This window comes from Salmo salar, chromosome 13 (assembly GCF_965601325.2).
Source record: "Salmo salar chromosome 13, fSalSal1, whole genome shotgun sequence".
In the NCBI taxonomy this organism is placed as follows: Eukaryota; Metazoa; Chordata; class Actinopteri; order Salmoniformes; family Salmonidae; genus Salmo; species Salmo salar.
Genome location: NC_138303.1, coordinates 70,348,671 through 70,370,652, shown reverse-complemented (window position 1 = coordinate 70,370,652; position 21,982 = coordinate 70,348,671). Strand labels below are relative to the sequence as shown.

The following is a 21,982-nucleotide window of genomic DNA, read 5'->3' as shown; positions in this document are numbered from 1 at the left end:
GATGAGTTGGACCGCATAGTGAAGGAAAAGCAGCCAAAAAGTGATCAACATATGTGGGAACTCCTTCAAGACTAGTTAGTTGAGAGAATGCCAAGAGTGTAAGGACAGATGCTGGAGACGAGAAGCAAGTCCAGGGAGTGAACATTTAATGAAACACGGACATGAAACAGGCGCTGGACAAGCCGGCTGAGGCGCGGGAGTCGGCTGAGGTGCGGGAGCCCGACGATCCTGCTGAGGCATGATGTGGGATGGGCCCCTGCCGAGCCAACCGAGGCAAGAAACCCTCTTGAGCCAGCTGAGGCACCCCCAGTTCCATCGGCGACGGCACCCGGACCCGTCACCAACAACAAAAAAATTATAATAATTTCCTGATGCTTCACATATTGGTGTCAGCATTCTGTAAGGACAGATGCTGGAGACGAGAAGCAAGTACAGGGAGTGAACATTTAATGAAACACGGACATGAAACAGATCACGGACAGCGTCTGGACTGGGGAAACGTAAACGACAATAATACTGACACGGGTAACCAACAGAGGAACAGACAGATATACAGTAGATGGGTCCATCTACAAATTAAAGGAGTCCCGGTGAGTCCAATGAGCGCTGATGCGCATAATGATGGTGACAGGTGTGCGTAATGAATGGGAGCCTGGTGCCCTAGAGCGAGAGGGAGAGAGGGAGCAGGCGTGACAAAGAGTTGTCATGAAGGCAAAGGGTAGCTACTTTGAAGAATCTAAAATATAAAATCTATTTGGATTTGTTAAACACTCTTTTGGTTACTACATGATTCCTTACGTGTTATTTCATAGTTTTAATGTCGTCACTATTATTCTACAATGTAGAAAATAGTAAAAATAAAGAAAAACCCTGTGTCCAAACTTTTGACTGGTGCTGTATATAATTGATTAGACTGTGAACGAGCACCACACGATGGATGCTTTCCATACTGTACGTTTTTACAAGTTAGGTGGAATCTACTGGGAGATTGTAAAAGCTAATAAAACAAGTACACCACCAACTGCACAGATAATAATGGATGACTTAGTGAAGTGCATTCCCAGACTGGTGTTGTTCTACATGTGCTTCTCCCTTTATATATATTTATTCATTTTTACATCCCTTCCACAGTGAAAGAGAAAGTATACCAATTTGTTTTTCTATGGGGTAATAAGAGGTTCTCATTCACTGAGGGGCATGAAGGCCAACAAATACACTAGAGAGGGAGATGCACATGCACACATATACAGTGAAAGAGCGAGAGGGAGAGCGACACAGGCACAAGCACAAAGACACACACACAGAAAGCGGGAGAGAGATAGAAGAGAGAGACACACACACACACACACACACACACACACACATACTGTACATCAGACAAAATATGTTTTTTTCCATCATCCGCCCAGACTGTATCTAGATTCTAAGGCTTTGGCTTACCTTGGACGAGGATGTGCACTGACGTCGTCCTCGGTCTGCTGCTCGTCTGCACCGCGCAGATGTATGGGCCTTCATCTGTCATGTCCACGTCCTCAATCTTGATGGTGAACTCCTCCTGATTGAGTGTGACCAGGCTCACCCTGGGATCCACAGACCACTTATCCTCGCCGGCGTACAGTATACTCGACCGGTTGAGCCAGGCCGTGTGTGTGACGATGTCCCCCTGTGCGCACCTGTAGGACGAGAAAGAAAGAACATTGCCAAATCAAACACAAGGTGAAATACAAATGGAAAGTAACACTTTGCTTTGCAGCAGGTGAGAGACCACAGCAGGCCCTATTTGCGATGTCACAGCTTTCCCTCTATGGCATTCGTCACTTTTGTTCCAGCGATGAGAGTGAGGGTGGTAGGACAGTGTCAAGGGGGGCTGTCGTGTCATGAAGGAAAAATAAGTCAGAAGTTACATGCTTGTGTAGGCTCGATATCGAATGTCGATGGCGGTCATAGCAAATGACGACAGTGCTTGTGATGCCTCTGTGGACGGATTTCTATAGGATATCTAAGAAACCCGACCTTTGTTGCTTTAGAAATATGTACTGCATGTGGTGCATTCAAACATCTTCTGTGAGATACAGTAAATGTCAATATCCTTTTCATCAAAGTCAAATGAACCTTAACCCATGCTCAGCTAACTTTTTGGAGGTGTTGGTCCAGGGTTATCTATGTCAAGTGTTTGACAAATCACTAATATCTGTCAATAGATTACTATATTGATTATGTTAACTATGCTAAATCATATGCAATTACAGTAGGAGCTAATGGAATTTTCATCATACTCTATTTGTCGAACGCCTGGATAACCTTAGGTTTACTGTTATATGATGACTTGACTTGAAGGTCACACGAGAAGACTTACAACGTGGGTAGTGCACGTGTGTGTGTGTGTGTGTATGTGTGTGTGTGTGTGTGTGTGTGCGTGCGTGCATGTGACGTGTGTGTGCATCTCTGCCCATGCAACTCCAATTAATGGAAAGCTGAGAACTTCCTTAGGCACTTTGCTGGAAGAGATCCAACAGAACACACTGTAACTTCTTTGGCTGATTGGCATATCTGGTCGGTCACCTTCCTTAGTTGTTCATTCACGCCATTCCTTCGAAATGGGAAAAGCAAAGGCATCAGTGGTGGTCAGTGCCGTTTATGATGAGGGAGGACAAAACATTTTATCACGAGCTTCACCTTATTTCTATTGCAGCATATTGGATGAGAGTCATTCATATTCCATTCACCCAGTTCATTGTAACATTGATAGGTTTAGGCTACTACATGATACTCAAATCTTCCCTATACCCATTGTGAGATTGCTACAACCTAGCCTATGATGAAAGTTTACAACATAGGTGCACACAGGTCGAGATAAAATGTTGAGGTGACAGACAGTGGCACATTAAATACCGCCTTGCACACTCTTGCCTGCATCTAGCTGATCTAGGGTGTAATCATTAGTCCAACAGTTTTTAAGAAACGATTTTCAACAGAATCGGCGGAATGAATACAGCCCTGATCATGCGTAAACACAGTTCACTTTCATAGCAGCCACGTTGTATTCCTTCTTTCACCTTTTCACTTAATTTGTGGACTTCAATGCACAACACATCAGCTGTATCTGACCAGGCAAAAAAAGCTTTCCAAGCCAAACCATGTCATAACTGCTACACACAGCCTACATCGTTGTTCCCATATTAGCTAAAGTAATGTCCTTGTCAACATAGCTAATATAACTAATGTGTTAGTACACCCGCTACAATCATGCAGTAACGTTACAGTGTATAGTCAGTAAGCAGTTTAGCATTTACACCATTGGGCCCCAGTGGCAATAAATGAATAAAACCAAAAGCTTACATTGACTTAGAGTTCCAGTGTTGTGTTGGATAGTCATAGCCAGCTAGCTAACATGACATCACTCTGTTTGAGCCGGGTGGTTGAGTAGGCTAAACTAGCCATCTACATTTGCTAGCTAAATGAAACTGAAAGTGGAAAAAAAATTACTAAAATGTCAATCACTCTCACTCTTGCTTCTCCTTCATTTCTGAAGAAATTACTTTGTTGAAAACTGTTCAACTATTGTCCTTCTCTCTCTTTGAGTCAACTACTTACCACATTTTATGTACTGCAGTGCTAGCTATCTGTAGCTTATGCTTTCAGTACTAGATTCATTCTCTGATCCTTTGGTTTTTTGGACAACATGTCAGTTCATGCTGCAAGAGCTCTGATAACTTATGGAGGACATCCTCCAACCTTTCATAACTACTGTGTAAGTCTATGGAAGGTGGTGAGAACCAAGAGCCTCCTAGGTTTTGTATTGAAGTCAATGTACCAAGAGGAGGACGGAAGCTTGCTGTCCTCCAGCTACACAATGGTGCTACCCTACAGGGTGCTGTTGCGGCTACTGTAGACCTTCAATGCAAAACAGTGTGTGTTTAAATGAATTATTTGGTCACGTGAATATATTTAGTATAGTTTTAACTAAAAGGACAACTATTTAAATATTCACTGAGGAAGATGGTCCTCCCCTTCCTCCTCTGAGCGGCCTCCACTGATAGGTATATACATGCAGTGGCAAGAAACAGTATGTGACCCCTTTGGAATTACCTGGATTTCTGCATAAATTGGTCATAAAATTTGATCTGATCTTCATCTAAGTCACAACAACAGACAAACACAGTCTGCTTAAACTAATAACACACAAACAATTATACATGTTTATGTCTTTATTGAACACTGTGTAAACATTCACACTGCAGGGTGGGAAAAGTATGTGAACCCTTGGATTTAATAACTGGTTGACCCTCCTTTGGCAGCAATAACCTCAACCAAACGTTTTCTGTAGTTGTGGATCAGACCTGCATAATGGTCAGGATAAATTTTGGACCATCCTCTTTACAAAACTGTTTCAGTTCAGCAATACTCTTGGGATGTCTGGTGTGAACTGCTCTCTTGTGGTCATGCCACAGCATCTCAAATCGGGATGAGGTCAGGACTCTGACTGGGCCACTCCAGAAGGTGTATTTTCTTCTCTTGAAGCCATTCTGTTGTTGATTTACTTCTGTGTTTTGGGTCGTTGTCCTGTTGCATCACCCATCTTCTGTTGAGCTTCAATTGGCAGACAGATAGCCTTACATTCTGATAAACTTGGGAAGTAATTTTTCCGTTGATGATAGCAAGCTGTCCAGGCCCTGAGGCAGCAAAGCAGACCCAACCCATGATGCTCCCTCCACCTTACTTTACAGTTGGGATGAGGTTGATGTTGGTGTGCTGTGCCTTTTTTTTCTCCACACATAGTGTTGTGTGTTCCTTCCAAACAACTCAACTTTAGTTTAATCTGTCCACAGAATATTTTGCCAGCTGCGCTGTGGAACATCCATGAGTTATTTTGCGAACTTCAGACGTGTAGCGATGTTTTTTTTTTGTTGGTCAGCAGTGGCTTCTTCCATGGTGTCCCCTCATGAACACCATTCTTGTTTAGTGTTTTACATATCGGAGACTCGTCAACAAAGATGTTAGCATGTTCCAGAGATTTCTGTAAGTCTTTAGCTGACACTAGGATTCTTCTTAACCTCATTGAGCATTCTACGCTGTACTCTTGCAGTCATCTTTGCAGGACGGCCACTCCTAGGGAGAGTTGCAACAGTGCTGAACTTTCTCCATTTATAGACAATTTGTTTTACCGTGGACTGATGAACATCAAGGGTTTTAGAGATACTTTTGTAACCCATTCCAGCTTGATGCAAGTCAACAGTTCTTAGGTCTTCTGAGATCTCTTTTGTTCGAGGCATGGTTCACATCATGCAATGCTTCTTGAGACTAGCAAACTCACATTTTGTGAGGGTTTTTTATAGGGCAGGGCAGCTCTAACCAACATTTCCAATCTCGTCTCACTGATTGGACTCCAGGTTAGCTGACTCCAATTAGCTTTTGGAGATGTCATTAGCCTAAGGGTTCACATACTTTTTCCAACCTACACTGTGAATGTTTAAATTATGTATTCAATATAGACAAGAAAAATACAATAATTTGGGTGTTATTACTATAAGTCTGTCTATTGTTGTAACTTAGATGAAGATCAGATCAAATTGTATGACCAATTTATGCAGAAATCCAGCTAATTCCAAAGGGATCACATTCATTTTCTTGCTGCTGTACATATATTACGTCATGGCTAACGTCATATATATGTATAAGTGCAAAGAAACTGCTGTTTTTACCCCTGGCAATTGTATATTTTTTTGAAAGATAAGGCAGCAAATGCAATTTTAAGAGCAACTCCTGAAAAACTTGCACAATACCGATGTTTGCCAAGTTAAAGATATTCTCTGGTACGTTTTGTATACTTTTTAGCCAGTAGTTCTGAAAGTAGCACCCACGAGCCAAAACTGGTCCCGAAAATTGTGTACAACATCACAAATGTGCATTGCTCAATCTACTGTGCATGTGTCTGGCTAACTATCACTCAAATGGCGAGTGGCTGAAACTCTAATTGCAAGGGGGCTAGCCCACGTGGGAGTAAATGTAAGGAAAATGTGCGCTGCACAGCTTCCAGAAAACTGGCTTTCAAACTATGGATTCAATGGCTAATTGAGGAAGTAAGTAATTCTGCTCATAGACTATGCATGTATGAACTACACATTGACATATCCAGCCCAAAACAGAAGTTCATAAAATACTTCCTAGTCGACAAAGTACTGGATCATGTCTTTAAACGCCCAACACCAGCAAAAATCCACTTTTTTCAGCTGACAGATGATGCCCAGTGCGTACCTGTGATGCTGCACAACAATTTAAGTCATTGTTTTAGTCAAACTTCATATTCTTTTCACGTGTTTCATGATAAAATTATGTACATTTATATCTGACTTTACGTGTCTTGTGAGGGATGGCTTTAGTTCCTTTGGAACCTCCTACAAAACATCTACCCCTTTTTACAACCTCATACTACAGCTTACTGCTGTCTGTAATGCATGATCTGGAGCTGATGAATGGGCTGAATGTGAAACGGTGAGTAAAAAAAAGCAAACATTAAAGTAAACAGCCTGGCTAGGCACACATTAGGTGAACGAATTATCAGGGGCTAGCCTCATGGCTAACGTCACCTAGCTAACATGAGCTGGATAGCTAGCTAGTGACATCAAAAGTGGATGAAGAAATGGACAGGTGAAATGTCAACACAGCTGGGATACATCATCGTTTCTGGAGACATGTTATGCACATCAGCACTACAGCATCAAGAATAGGCCCATGGGTCACTAACTATAAACATTTCGCTGGCAAGCTAGCTAACTATAGTATACAGTGAATTAGAATACTGTTGGCTCCCGAGTGGCGCAGTGGTCTAAGGCACTGCATCTCAGCGCTAGAGGTGTCACCCTGGTTTGATTCCAGGCTGTATCACAACCGGCCGTGATTGGTAGTGCTATAGGGCGGCGCACATGTGGCCCAGTGTCGTTAGGGTTTGGCCGGGGTAGGCCGTCATTGTAAATAAGAATTTGTTCTTAACTGAATTGCCTAGCTAAATAAAAAATAAAAATATATAATTAGGAAAGTATTCAGACCCCTTGACTTTTTCCACATTTTGTTACGTTTCAGCCTTATTCTAAAATTTACTAAATTGTTTATTTCCTTCTGTCTTGGCTGTGTGCTTAGGGTCATTGTCCTGTTGGAAGGTGAACCTTCACCACAGTCTGAGGTCCTGAGCACTCTGGTTTTCGTCAAGGATCTTTCTGTACTTTGCTCCATTCATCTTTCCCTCAATCCTGACTAGTCTCCCAGTCCCTGGCGCTGCCACCACCATGTTTCACCGTAGGGATGGTGCCAGGTTTCCTCCAGATGTGATGATTGGCATTCAGGGAAAAGAGTTCAATCTTGGTTTCATCAGACCAGATAATCTTGTTTCTCATGGTCTGAGAGTCCTTTAGGTGTATTTTCACAGATTTCAAGCGGGCTGTCATGTGCCTTTTTACTGAGGAGTTGCTTCCGTCTGGCCACTCAACCATAAAGGCCTGATTAGTGGAGTGCTGCAGAGATGGTTGTCCTTCTGGATGGTTCCCCCATCTCCACAGAGCTACTTCTTGGTCACCTTCTTGACCTAGGCCCCTCTCCCTCGATTGCTCAGTTTGGCCAAGCGGCCAGCTCTAGGAAGAGTCTTAGTGGTGGTTCCAAACTTCTTACACTTAAGAATGATGGAGGCCACTGTGTTCTTGGGGACCTTCAATGCTGCAGACATTTTTTGGTACCCTTCCCCAGATCTGTACCTCAACACAATCCTGTCTCGGAGCTCTACAGACAATTGGTTCGACCTCTGACATGCACTGTCAACTGTGGGACATTATATAGACAGGTGTGTGCCTTTTTCAAATCATGTCCAATCCATTGAATTTACCACAGGTGAACTCCAATGAAGTTGTAGAAACATTTTAAGGGTGATCAGTGGAAGCAGGATGGACCTGAGCTCAATTTTGAGTTTCATAGCAAAGGGTCTGAATACTTATGTAAATAAGGTATCTGTTTTTAGTTTTTTATACATTTGCTAAACAATCTAAAAACCTGCTTTCACTTTGTTATTATGGGTTATTGTGTGTAGATTAAATAGGAAACATTTTAATTTAATACATTTTATAATAAGGCTGTAACGTAACAAAGTGTGGAAAAAGTAATTGGGTCTGAATACTATCCGAATGTGCTGTAGGTAACAGTGCAGTGAAGTAAATCCATATGAAGTAGCTAAACAACACTTAAAAAACACAATGTAACTCCAAGTCAATCACACTTCTGTGAAATCAAACTGTCCACTTAGGAAGCAACACTGATTGACAATAAAAGACACATGCTGTTGTGCAAATGGAATAGACAACAGGTGGAAATTATAGGCAATTAGCAAGACACCCCCAATAAAGGAGTGGTTCTGCAGGTGGTGACCACAGACCACTTCTCAGTTCCTATGCTTCCTGGCTGATGTTTTGGTCACTTTTGAATGCTGGCGGGGCTTTCACTCTAGTGGTAGCATGATACGGAGTCTACAACCCACACAAGTGGCTCAGGTAGTGCAGCTCATCCAGGATGGCACATCAATGCGAGTTGTGGCAAGAAGGTTTGCTGTGTCTGTCAGCGTAGTGTCCAGAGCATGGAGGCGCTACCAGGATACAGGCCAGTACATCAGGAGACGTGGAGGAGGCCGTAGGAGGGCAACAACCCAGCAGCAGGACCGCTACCTCCGCCTTTGTGCAAGGAGGAGCAGGAGGAGCACTGCCAGAGCCCTGCAAAATGACCTCCAGCAGGCCACAAATGTGCATGTGTCTGCTCAAACGGTCAGAAACAGACTCCATGAGGGTGGTATGAGGGCCCGACGTCCACAGGTGGGGGTTGTGCTTACAGCCCAACACCGTGCAGGACGTTTGGCATTTGCCAGAGAACACCAAGATTGGCAAATTTGCCACTGGCGCCCTGTGCTCTTCACAGATGAAAGCAGGTTCACACTGAGCACATGTGACAGACGTGACAGAGTCTGGAGACGCCGTGGAGAACGTTCTGCTGCCTGCAACATCCTCCAGCATGACCGGTTTGGCGGTGGGTCAGTCATGGTGTGGGGTGGCATTTCTTTGGGGGGCCGCACAGCCCTCCATGTGCTCACCAGAGGTAGCCTGACTGCCATTAGGTACCAAGATGAGATCCTCAGACCCCTTGTGAGACCATATGCTGTTACGGTTGGCCCTGGGTTCCTCCTAATGCAAGACAATGCTAGACCTCATGTGGCTGGAGTGTGTCAGCAGTTCCTGCAAGAGGAAGGCATTGATGCTATGGACTGGCCCGCCCGTTCCCCAGACCTGAATCCAATTGAGCACATCTGGGACATCATGTCTCGCTCCATCCACCAATGCCACGTTGCACCACAGACTGTCCAGGAGTTGGCGGATGCTTTAGTCCAGGTCTGGGAGGAGATCCCTCAGGAGACCATCCGCCACCTCATCAGGAGCATGCCCAGGCGTTGTAGGGAGGTCATACAGGCACGTGGAGGCCACACACACTACTGAGCCTCATTTTGACTTGTTTTAAGGACATTACATCAAAGTTGGATCAGCCTGTAGTGTGATTTTCCACTTTAATTTTGAGTGTGACTCCAAATCCAGACCTCCATGGGTTGATAAATTGGATTTCCATTGATTATTTTTGTGTGATTTTGTTGTCAGCACATTCAACTATGTAAAGAAAAAAGTATTTAATAAGATTATTTCATTCATTCAGATCTAGGATGTGTTATTTTAGTGTTCCCTTTATTTTTTTGAGCAGTGTATATAGCTCAGTGAGTAAATCACTGTTTTACCAGTACTAACTAATACTACTGCACCACTGCCGATGACGTGGACGTCGATTAAGGCAGCTCCCGCACCTCTCTGAGGGGTTGGGTTAAATGCGGAAGACACTATTTAGTTGAATGCATTTAGTTGTCCAACTGACTTGGTATCCCCTTTCCCTTTTATGTTACCAAACACAAAGCTGACTCCAAAACTGCAAGGTGTCTCTACAGTAAACCTAGCTGTCAAAGCGAATGTGTGCTTGCTGGCCAATGTGATACAAAATGTTGCAAAGTAATATCAAAACGTGCAAACTACAGTTCAGGTAAGGTTGTAAGGACAAAACATAACTACGTTTTAAAGCTGCAATATGTAATTTTTTGGGCGACACGACCAAATTTACATAGAAATGTGATATATCTGTAGATCTGTTCTATGTGCGCTATTTCTATGATTTTATTTTGTACGCCACCTTTAAACAGCTGAAAATACAATATTTTTTGTTATGGAAATCTATTTCACAGCGGTTTAGATGGTACAATGATGCTCTACACTACACTTGCTTGTTTGTCACAAACTGAAATTAGGCTAACCATTAGAATTTTAGCAACCAGGAAATGGAGGAGTGATTTCTGCATAGAGCATCTTTAATTAGCTAGCTAGCTTGCTTTAAAAAAAGAGATTAGGTATATATGGCTAGTGAAATTAGTTCATCCCCCAATTTTGCACATTTGTGTATAGCAGAGTAACATTCTGTCCTATTCAACTGGCTCCAAATGTGAGAACTAATATTGTAGTTGCCTACATGCTATTTTCTCTTAGACACTAAAGTGAAACCATGACATATTCAAGTGGAGAACGCTTGAATATGTAATTGTCAAATTCATAGAATTTAGGCTATACATTGATCCAAGACAGACAGACAATGTGACTATTCACTAACTCCACCTTTGTGTTATTTTGTAGAGTCAAAAGAACACAATATTTAATCCTCACTGAAGTTATTCCAGAAGAATGCAGTGTCTACAATCATTTGAGTAGCTTATTGTGAAGGTAGGCCTATATCACTGTAAATAACATCCCAACTCACACATGCCCAGAAAACTGACAGAGGATTATCTCCCCAAAAATGCAAGTCAGGTCACTGTCTATGATTGTCCAACGCTGCTAAAATCCCTACGCCACCTAGGTGAAGAAGAGTATAGTCAGGACTACAACAAGGCTGGACAATCATGGGTGGCATGACCCAGGTGTTGATGTACACAGCGGGTAGAAACCTGACAGCAATGTCTTGACTGTATACAGACAGAGAGAATAGCTGCCTGATTCTCAGTTCTCTGGGCTAAACTAAAAACAGTGAAATGGTAATGTAGGACTGGATCTATGACAGACATAATGGCAGTTCAATAACCTACCTATCTGTTTCATGTGTCATACAGGACTGAGGACTCCCGGGCTATGGGATGCAGACCAAGGGCAGAGGCTGAGCAAGCAGCAATGTTGTAATATTGACATAAAGTGAGGATGTTGATTAAATGGATCATTAAAAAATATAAATCACAGAATGGGTCCTTGTTTTGTTCTGTTTATCATTCAATACAGGTTCTGATAATGTTAACATAACCAACTACAGTTACAAGCTGAGAAAACAAAGGAAAATAAATCATTGCAATGTACAGAAAGCCCACATGTTCATTATAGTCTACTCCTGCGCTCAGGACCAATCACACATTGACTACTGAAGGTTCCAAATATTACAATATGTTTGAGGGGGGCCACATAGACATTTTAATTGCTATTGGGGTCCTCATGAGCACCACTGAAATTAGAACCATGTCTGTGCTCTAACAAGCCACCACTTCCTCCTCTCTTGGCTATAACCAGTGTTGTGTTTGAGACAACCAAAAGCGAGACCGAGTCAAGACCAAGACCGGAGGGGGGACAAGGGGCCCGAGACCTAGTCTAGACTGAGACCAGAAAAATGCCAGTCCAATTCAAGACCATGATTGTAATTTTGTAAAATCATCACCATCATAAGAGTTCAAAATGTCCAGTATTTCTGTGTCCATCTTTCAGAACAAGATATGGATTCTTTAGACATTCAGAAGTGTAAAAATGCTGCTGAGGGAAAATAGAGCCACTCTACAAATTATTAATAACTCAAACACAGTGGGGAACAATGGGTCTTCTACGCCTTCAGAGAAGGGCTAAGGATTGATCAAATTATTATTATAATATAATAATTATAATTACATTTTCAATAATCTGATTTAACCTCTTTAGTGTTTGTTGGAAAGGGTTAACACTGAAGCTAAATAAATATCCAATCAGGATTTTTCTTTGCTGGTCTCTGGGGGGATGCATCTAGTTAGCTAAGTCAGCCATTGTCTAGGCCATCAGATGCTAGATAAAGGCATCTGCCATTCAACTCTATTAGGGCAACATTTTGGAGTGACAGTGGAATCAACCAATCACCTTTTGGCTTTATGGGTGGAACCGTTTTTACAAAAATGTATGGAAACATCTGCCTTCTTGAATGCCAACAGGTCACAACGCAATAGCGAACAGTAGTTTTCCCACGGTCTAGCTAGCTAGCTTTTGTTGTCGACTAGTTTGCAGCGGCTGCAGCAGGTCTTATCAAAGCGGATGTTGTTGCTAATTTGTTAGCTTCTCCCTTTTCAAGAATAACTTTCAACAAGAAGTTAAGTTTCAAATTATTATCATCTGCTGAGTGGAACTGTGTTTTTAATTGCAGCACACGTGCTGTTGTTAAAATCAAATCAAATGTTATTTGTCACATGCGCCGAATACAACAGGTGTAGGTAGACCTTACCGTGAAATGCTTAATTACAAGCCCTTGACCAACAATGCAGTTCAAGAAATAGAGTTAAGAAAATATTTACTAAATTAAAAAAATTAAATAAAAAGTATCACAATAAAATAACAATAACAAGGCTATTTACAGGGGTTACCGGTACCAAGTCAATGTGCGGGGGTACAGGTTAGTCGAGGTAATTTGTATATGTAGGTAGGGATAAAGTGACTATGTATAGATAATAAACAGCGAGTCAATGTAAATAGTCCAGGTGGCCAATTGATTAATTGTTCAGCAGTATTATGGCTTGGGGATAGCAGCTGTTAAGGCGTTAAGGAGCCGTTTGGACCTAGACTTGGCACCCCGGGAACCGCTTGCCGTGCGGTAGCAGAGAGAACAGTCTATGACTTGGGTGACTGGAGTATTTGACAATTTTTTGGTCCTTCCTCTGACAACGCCTAGTATATAGGTTCTGGATGGCAGGAAGCTTGGCCCCAGTGATGTACTGGGCCGTACGCACCATCCTCTGTAGCACCTTACAGTCGGATGCCGAGCAGTTGCCATACCAGGCGGTGATACAACCGGTCAAGATGCTCTCGATGGTGCAGCTGTTAGCCATCTCTTTAAAAATAACGTATGTGTGTGAAACATTGCTGCATTTAAAGTGGAACTGACAGCATTTTAGCAACATGAAATCGGTTCATATACACCCCAGGAAGAATATGACATGTTTTAAACATTTTCAGACAGGCAACCACTTGGATATGGTCATTTTCATGTTTTCATAAATTCTTAGAGTGGTTGGGAATTATGAATACTTAAGCATTTGTGAAAATTCTATAGAATATAGAGTGGGAAAGCGGCCGTGCAGTAAATTAAACCAAATATTGCCAATCAGAGGTACAGTAGGCCTTTATACAAACAAGCCATTTGTCACACGGGCATGCCATCATTCACTTTGAACTGGAATGTTTGTTTACAGGCAGTTGCAACAGCGTGGCTTTAAATCATTAGAACGCATTCACCAAAATCCACCTGAATGGATTCCTGCAAATATGTAAACACCACGGGAGTCCTCTTACATTTGGGAACTTTACAGTGATATTGATCAAACAACCATGAAAAGGTAGTCTCGCTCTCCCTCAGTTATGCACAGCTACAACAACAAGATCAACAACTAATGCTAGGCTTGGTCACTCTGACCATTTTACTCGCCGTAGCAGAGCTGGTTAGGCTGTTTACATGTTATCTAGAGCATTCTTGACTAACTTACTTTTTTTTGCCTACGTTTACTGACACCGGTCATATTCAGCAGGTGTTGCATTCGTAAATTCATCAGTTGTTCTGCGTTCTGGCACACTCAGACGAAAGTGCTCTGAAATCGAAGTAGATAACCAGAGTGAATTTGCGAATGCAAGAGATTTGCTAACTGGATAACAGTCGTTCAAGTTCAATCAAGCTAACCAAATAACACCTTTATCCCTAGCTGTGTATAGCCACCAAAAAACGTTATGAGAGGAAAAAGTCAGTCACGCACCCTAGCTAACATTAGGCTCTGTGTTTTTAGCTTGCTACATAAATATATACGCTAGCCTATTAGCCACGTTATGACTGACTTGTGATCATTGTCCTTGCTAGTTTGATTGTATTGACCTTCCCTGCCTTACTTACATTCATCAGTTTTTTTCCAGAATATTGAGTCATTGAGACTGAAACAATGCATCCCGAATGGAGGCAGCAAACAACATACCAGGCCAGCTGTGATTTACAACCTGATAGCAATATTTTGGGGACTACCAAGAAATGTATTGGTGAATTACATTAGTAATGCATTGAACTGCATCCATCTATTGTGCCAACAATGCTTTAGTGTACGTCATGGAACATTGAGTCAAATATAACCTATTTTTAAAACCTCTTAGAGTTGGTTTCGTAGCATAAATTGGGAATTTGATATGTTTGACTGATATTATGATTGTCTGTTTGTGTCATATCTGCAAAGTAGTTAAAATGCTGTCAGTTCCACTTTAAACTTTAGGTCATCATTTACTTTGTGTGCTAAACGTGAAATGTTTTTTGCAATGGGAATTAATAGTTGTACATTTCGATTGGGAAATGCTTGATGGTTGTCTTTTTGTATTCTTATGATTGGGACCGACTGGCTTATTACGTCCGAGTTTATAGACTGTTTATCCTTTAACATTATGCTGTGTGTAACTGCTGTCTTTCCATCGGCCCTATGCAGTGGTGCCTGGAGAAGTGGGTATACTCAAATTTTTCCAAAAAGTTCCCAAACGGACTGCCCAGCGAAGGAAAGGCACCCTGTGTGAAAAATCCTGTTTTCCTATAGATTTTTCCGATTTACACTCTCAAAATCACATACATTTTTTTCATAGAAAAGGACAAAAATGTGATGTTTTAAGTCCACAACAATGCTTAAACCACATCAATCTGATTGGGTGGGCCTGTTAGGGCCTGGCTGCCCAGTGGGTGGACCTGTGTCCACCCAGGCCCATCCATGACTACGCCTCTACAGCAAGCAGGTTATGATGACAATTGCGCATCATAAATAGCAGCAGGTAGTCTAGTGGTTAGCGCGTTGGACCAGTAACTGAAAGGTTGCTGGATTGAATCCCTGACCTGACAAGGTAAAAATCTTTCGTTCTCCCCCAGAGCAAGGCAGTTAACCCAGTGTTCCCCGGGCACCGAAGACGTGGTTGTCGATTATGGCAGCCCCCCACACCTCTCTGACCGGGGTCGGGTCTGCGGAAGACACATTTCAGTTGAATGCATTCAGTTGTATAACTGACTATGTACCCCCTTTTACTAACCAACACTTCTGACTAAACTTTTTCAATACCTGGTTTGCATACCCATTGTTGATATGATAAGTTGAAACGTCTTTCCTACCCTACCGGGTACCAATGTCATTCTTCTGTGAGATGCTCCATGCCAAAACCAGTTGAGAGCTGCACACTCTTGCTGCCTGCAGATGATATTCCGGTGAAACTAGGCTATTTCACATGCTTTGCGATTGTATAAGTTGTATTCCTCCACTACACCACTTTGATACGCATCAGTAGGTATTAAGAAGTGAGTATACGTAATATTCACTGGAAAAAAAAGTATACCCTCCACTACACCACAGGCCCTTTGTGTTTGACAAAAAGTGCACTCTCCTACATGAGTGCGCCGGTATTACAGTTGCTGTCCTTTCAGAATCACAAACCTGTCACACACTGAAGGCTTATCAGTTATTCACTGCACAAACATGTCTATGACAGATATAAAGCTTGTTAAGATAATAATGTTTCAAGAAAGGAGTGTATAAATTTAGCCTGGCAAAGCGGTTTTATGCGCTGACTGAATGGAAGCTGATTATTATGAGTTTTTTACTCCGCTGGTCTCGGGAAGAAATTGCTGTCTGAGACTGAGTCAAGACCGAGTACAAAGGTATCCAACACAGAGACAAGACCGAGACACTCAATATGTGAGACCGGTCTGGAGTACTACAACACTGGCTATAACCTATATAATATACCGGGTGGTTCGAGTCCTGAGTGCTAATAAGGCACATACAATAGAATTACATGATGTATACATTGTCAGATGGTTATTGATAGGCATGATTTATGAATCGACTAAGTGACAGCCTTATTTTAACCGACTCATCAAAACAATGTGCAAGAAGTTGGGCTATTGTATTAGTAACTAGATAGCTTTATTGGTCCAGGGAGTAGGTTAGCTAGCCTCTAGCTTCGCCGGTAAAACCGTAATGCTCCGTAGCATTAGCAAAGCAACCCTGGCCGTGGCTTTTTGCTCTGTTTACAATTTGCGGAGTGTGGGCTGTGCCAGAGAACATATGGGCCGTGCACACGGAAGGTGGAGATGTGCATGCCTGATTAATCAATATTTATAAGGAGCCATAACTCAGTGTTCGGAGGGTTGAACTAAACCACACTAGGACAGGAATTAAGAAGAAATAGTGACGGCAACTTCCTCTGGAGGGGTCCTTTAACATAATCCACAGACTACCACCTCTTTGACAGGAAGTGTAATAATTCATCAAACGCTACTTCAAGGTAGAGAGCCATTGACAACAACACATTCTATAAAACATCTCCTTATTCTTCATTATGAAATATAAATGATCTTGATGAATCCCTGACCCAGTTGCCAGTTGATGGCATAATGGTGTCTCCTGCCTTATTTACCCTGTTGGACTACTTTCTTTCACAAAGGGTAACCTCCAAAATCACCTGGGAGCTGGCTGAGGTGTAGCTGATTTTGCCTTTTTTGGACTGCCAGTCAAGGGCACAGGAACTGGGTAGAGCGCCGGTCATGCATTGTAATGGGCGAGTGTTAAAAGTGTGAAGATCATTTGTTTCCCCGGTGGGATGTTCTTTTATGATATACTGTGGGCTATCCTTACATGGAAACATTAAAATGTTTTTTTTTTATGTTCTCCAAGTATGACACTATTTTTGTCTTCTTGCTCTGAAGTGCACCACAGTGAATCAAGAATTAATCCTGGGACCTGGCTACTGTGACAAATGTGTCCCATGGTGAACGTAACCACAAAGCCTCTACAAGGATTTGTTACCAGTAATACCTAAAGGAGATGCATTGCGAGGTGCAAAAAGTACAAGGTTGTCGAGAGAGACACATGGTGCATTAGCAACTCTCCCAGGACCTTCTGGTTTGACTCAAAATAGAAATGATGTCACCAGAGTCAACTATTTACTTAATATTCAGTCCCTTCTGTCTCAGTTTTTCAGAATTGCAAATGCTCAAAGTGCCATAGTTAGGATTTTATTTATGATTCCAGAAACCTTACAGAAGATAAAACCGAGGAGAGCACAGCAGGATTGGAGAACCCTACTGGGTACTTATAAATGTAAAGATACCTCAACAGCACGTTGAGAGACACTGGGAGAGAAGTAATAGGAAAGTCAGAGATATTGGTTAAGAATTTGTAATTGACAAGGTGATATGAGGATGATAAAATAGACATAACATAAGGAAGATGTCCCCTTATGTTGTAGCACTTACTTGGGTCTCTTGAGATTGCAAAGCCTGTTGAGAAAAAACAATATCGCTCTCATGTTGCATGTTATTGATTATATGGTAAAATTATTCTCGACTTGCAAAAAGCCCTCGCCTGCTATGGGGTGCTGTTAAGCAAGAGCCCTGCTTTTCAAACCATGTGCTATGCAAGGTCATCATACAGTACAGTGTGTTCAACCTCCACACCAAATCCCCATTATGCCTACAAATAAATAAATAAAAATAAATATTTTATCCTGCATTATTCCCTCAACACCATAGCACAGACTGCAAACCAATTTAATCCTGAAAAAGTGTTGACCCTTTCAGCGCTATGAAAGGGATCCAACTACAGCATAGGAAGAAGTGAAAATGAAGCAGTGAAATAAACAACTTTTGCCTCTTCCTTGGTGCACTGTGCATATAATAAAAAATGCATGCCATTTCTCTTCCCCACAATTAGAGGTTTCTAGTGTACTTTGTTCAGTGCGAGCTTCAATGGAGTTGGTTAATGTTTAATGCAGTGTCATCATTGGCTAGTTCATAGGGAATACAACAATTTATGTTTTAAGTACTACAAAAGATTCATTTTATATGGTTGAAATGTATTAAACAATATGGACGGCTCTGCAAAGAGTCTACATGCAATTGTAAAACTAATACTGTTCAAATACAAAAACTAGGAAGGTAAATATTGGTTTCCTGTGACATACATATTTTATATTTGGGTGTTGGCTGGTCTTGCTGTTTTTTTACACATTTTGGAATATCCACAGGCAGTTAATGGAAGGGCTATGTACGGGAGAATATCAAACAAAATGTGGTGCTAAACTAAGCTTATTAGTCAGAGGGTTTCTCATGAATTTGAAGGAGGAGACTGTCTGGGGATGTATTGCCATTGCCTGTAAACATCAGACATTGCAGAGATGCACAGCTTGTGGGTTATTGCAGATCAGGGGAGAGGCATTGATTTGACCAGCGTATTCTATTAAGCTATTTTAACTCACAGATTTACGTCTTTGATCAACCAATATCAGTTAGAGGTCATCTTCTATGAAGACAACTTGATGCCAATAGTATTGAGTTGAAATTATTAATATCTGTAACCAAACAAATACAAACTGAAAGCAAAAGGAAATAAACGTGCCTTTTTAGATCAACAACAACAACAAAAATTGTAAAGAAAAATAGAGTCGTAAGAAAAAAAACATGATTCAAACATGTAAAAAAGAAATGTGAAAGCATTCAGAGGAAGGGAGAGCTTTCATCGGTCACTCAATCTTGGAGGAAATAAACAAAAATAAACAATAATCAACAAGAAACACAAATGTCTCCCATCAATGATATCCCTATAAATAGTATCATCCCATGACGAAAGAAGACAGAGGCACAAACACACGTGCTTGCTTCCTTATTCGAGAGCACCATAACAAGGTGAAGTGAAGCTAAATGAGACGATATCAACAGTCCATTAACTCAGGTACCATCTCTGAATAAGAATGGTACCCCCTTTCCTAACCCCATTATATTTGAATCAGTAGCTGTCACTTAAATTTCACACTATCGCTTGTCATATGAACTTCCCTGCACGACAAATGTGAGGTCATGATCATTTGAGGGGTCTGTATTAATTAAATAAAGTTGCATAATAAGCTTTGACACAACCTGTTCTTACTTGTTTAGTCCATCTGCACGTAAAAGCATTGCATATAAAGGCAAAGGATGCCCTGTGTTATTTCACATCAGTTGTGTCAGTTGGCAAACATTCAGGAATGTTGCTGATAGAAATGTCATAAATAGAACTGATATGATTGCTTCGTCTACATGCCAGAGGCTGCGTTTAGACAAGCCACCCAATTCTGATATTTTTTCCACTAATTCATCTTTTGACCAATCAGATCAGCTCTGAAAAATATCTGATGTGATTGGTCAAAAGACCCAATTAGTGGAAAAAATATCAGATTTGTTCTACATAACATATTTCTAACAGAAGGGTCCACAACGTTGTGCCCTGCTGAACATGCCCCCAGCCCTATGTAAATTCAACATCATAGATGTGTTTTTGTTGTATGAAAAAATGTGCATTTTAAGAGTCTCTGTTGCAAGTAAAGTAAAAAAGATTGTTTATTCAACCTTGAAATGATGCACCTTGAAATAGATTTTGTTGGCAGTGTTTATGTAGAGGCAGAACTTTAGTTCTCAAGTAGAAAAGGTCGCTAATGTAATTTAAATGCACTTTAAAGGAATGACAGGATCGTCATGGTCAATCCTGTATTATTATTAGAGGATTATTTTGGTGTACCAACACAAATAGGTATCTGTCAGCGTTAGCGCTCCAAGGTAACAGCTAAGAGGAATAACAACATACTGTACCTCAAACAAACAAACACACATCATGCTTTCGGTGATCTAAACTAACCCTGAAAGGGAGAAAATAATGTTTTTACCAAAGTGCATGTCAATCCATTAGCCTTAGAGCAAGTGCCTATATGTGCAGTGTGTTTTCTTGTCTTACAGTTACCTTCTGCAGGATACTTGTGTGTACAACAAACTACTAGTTTAGTGACACTTATACAGGTGTCTCTCATACACAGCACAAGCTATACCTGTATGACATTCAATAAACTTGCCAATGAACAGAAAGAAGTCCATAGTGCTGAATAGTTGAGGTCATTTAAAACATAATAAGAGATTCACTATATAATGAGAGCCTCACTATTTATTCTGTTTTGTGTGGAAATACCTGAGATTGAACATATAAATCAATTACATGGCATGTGGGGTAAAATGGCATTTCCTGGGAAATGACTTTAGAATCAGCATCAGAGGCTACAGTAAGCTTATTTGGAAAATATGTTTTACAACAAACAGCCTTGATTGTTTTGCGACAAAGTTATATATTTATTTTTGCTTGGCTTAGATTGATTAAGATTCCACGTACCCAGGAGAAATAAACAGCTGTAATGTATAACTGGATAACTTCCAGTAGGGCTGGGCGATAGATCAAATTCCTTTGAATGTATGTTTTTGCGCGATATTCCAAATGCCTGTATCGCAAGAATCAAGGTTTTGTTATTTTTCGTTTATCTGAGCGTTTATGTCCGCTTGTTCTCATGTTGCATTTTTGGTCTCCTCTCCTTCGTTCCTCTGGGCTGTGTGCACATTCCCAATTTACACTAGAGATCTGTATATAATGATGAGCTTTACGTCGCTCTGCCCTAACAATGGGAGTCGTTGTCCCAAAGGCGGGAAGGCAGGTGACAAGTTTAGGTCCAAAATAAGCCCATAGAAACAAATTGTCCTTATTTTGGACAGATTTTAGCGCTTCGCCTCTTCCTCAATGGTTTACACACACACCAAGCCTCTCCCCCTGCCTCTATGCCAACGGTTTCAACTCGCTATTTTCATTTGAGGTTTGGTCCAAAATAATCCGTAATATGGACAATAAAACACATTAAGACATTAATTTACTTTAATAAAGAAGTTACATTTTCAAACGATACCCTTTTTATATCTCTAGTATCAATGAACATTGATTCTGGAAAATGAATGCTCAGTTTGTCGCAAACGGCATTTGTACCACATACAATTAGCAGCATTTTTTTTCAAAAGCTGTTATACTATCTGTCTAGTCCGGTTCTAGTTAAATTTGTAACAAAAAAGGGCATTTTCATAGACAGACTTGAAAGCCAGAAAAGTGACTATTGCTAAAAAAAAGAGCAAATTAAACTATTTGATAAAATAACATTACATTATCAGTGGGTCTTATGGTTGTGGAAGGCTTATATTTAGCCTAGGTATAACTTCACAAGCCCTGCATTCATTAGATTTTTGCTGTCTGTTTGAAATGCATTGTATTTGACCTTTAATTGTACTACAACACTTATTTAGAGATGTTTTTTTTAAACAAGATATTGTGAATCGCCCATAAGTTTAATGATTTTTAGGCCATAACGCCCAGCCCTAACTTCCAGGCGACATTAGTCTTTGGAATAGTCGTCCCCGCAACTGCTAGGCCATATGTATGTCTGCTATCGTCTACTGTTTCACCATTGATCATGAATCGGTATCTATTCAGTCGGGTCAATTTCACAAAATGATTTAGCATAGCGTAGCATTTAGGATAGCATAGTACAGAATGTCAAATAGAGACTTTTGTTTCATGAAAACAAGTTGGACCCATTGTTGTTTTGATTATTTAGTGAGGGCAGAAAAGTGCTCTCTCACACACAATGTTCATGTTTGTGTCTGTGCACTGTAAATCTGCCCTAAGCAAACAGTTGACTCTGCGAAACATGGTGACTGAATGATTGCTGAGTATATGGGGGATTTGGTAATA

General features: G+C 41.1%; 1 protein-coding gene across 2 annotated transcripts in view; it reads right to left on the bottom strand.

Moving 5' to 3' along the window:
* LOC106567646 (opioid-binding protein/cell adhesion molecule) overlaps positions 1–21,982 on the bottom strand; it is a 613,793-nt gene that overhangs the window by 117,765 nt on the left and 474,046 nt on the right. For both annotated transcript variants that reach the window (XM_082960288.1, XM_014137182.3), the window contains one exon: positions 1,441–1,673. In XM_082960288.1, coding sequence (XP_082816414.1) covers positions 1,441–1,673 — 233 coding nt within the window. The remainder of the gene's footprint in view (positions 1–1,440; positions 1,674–21,982) is intronic.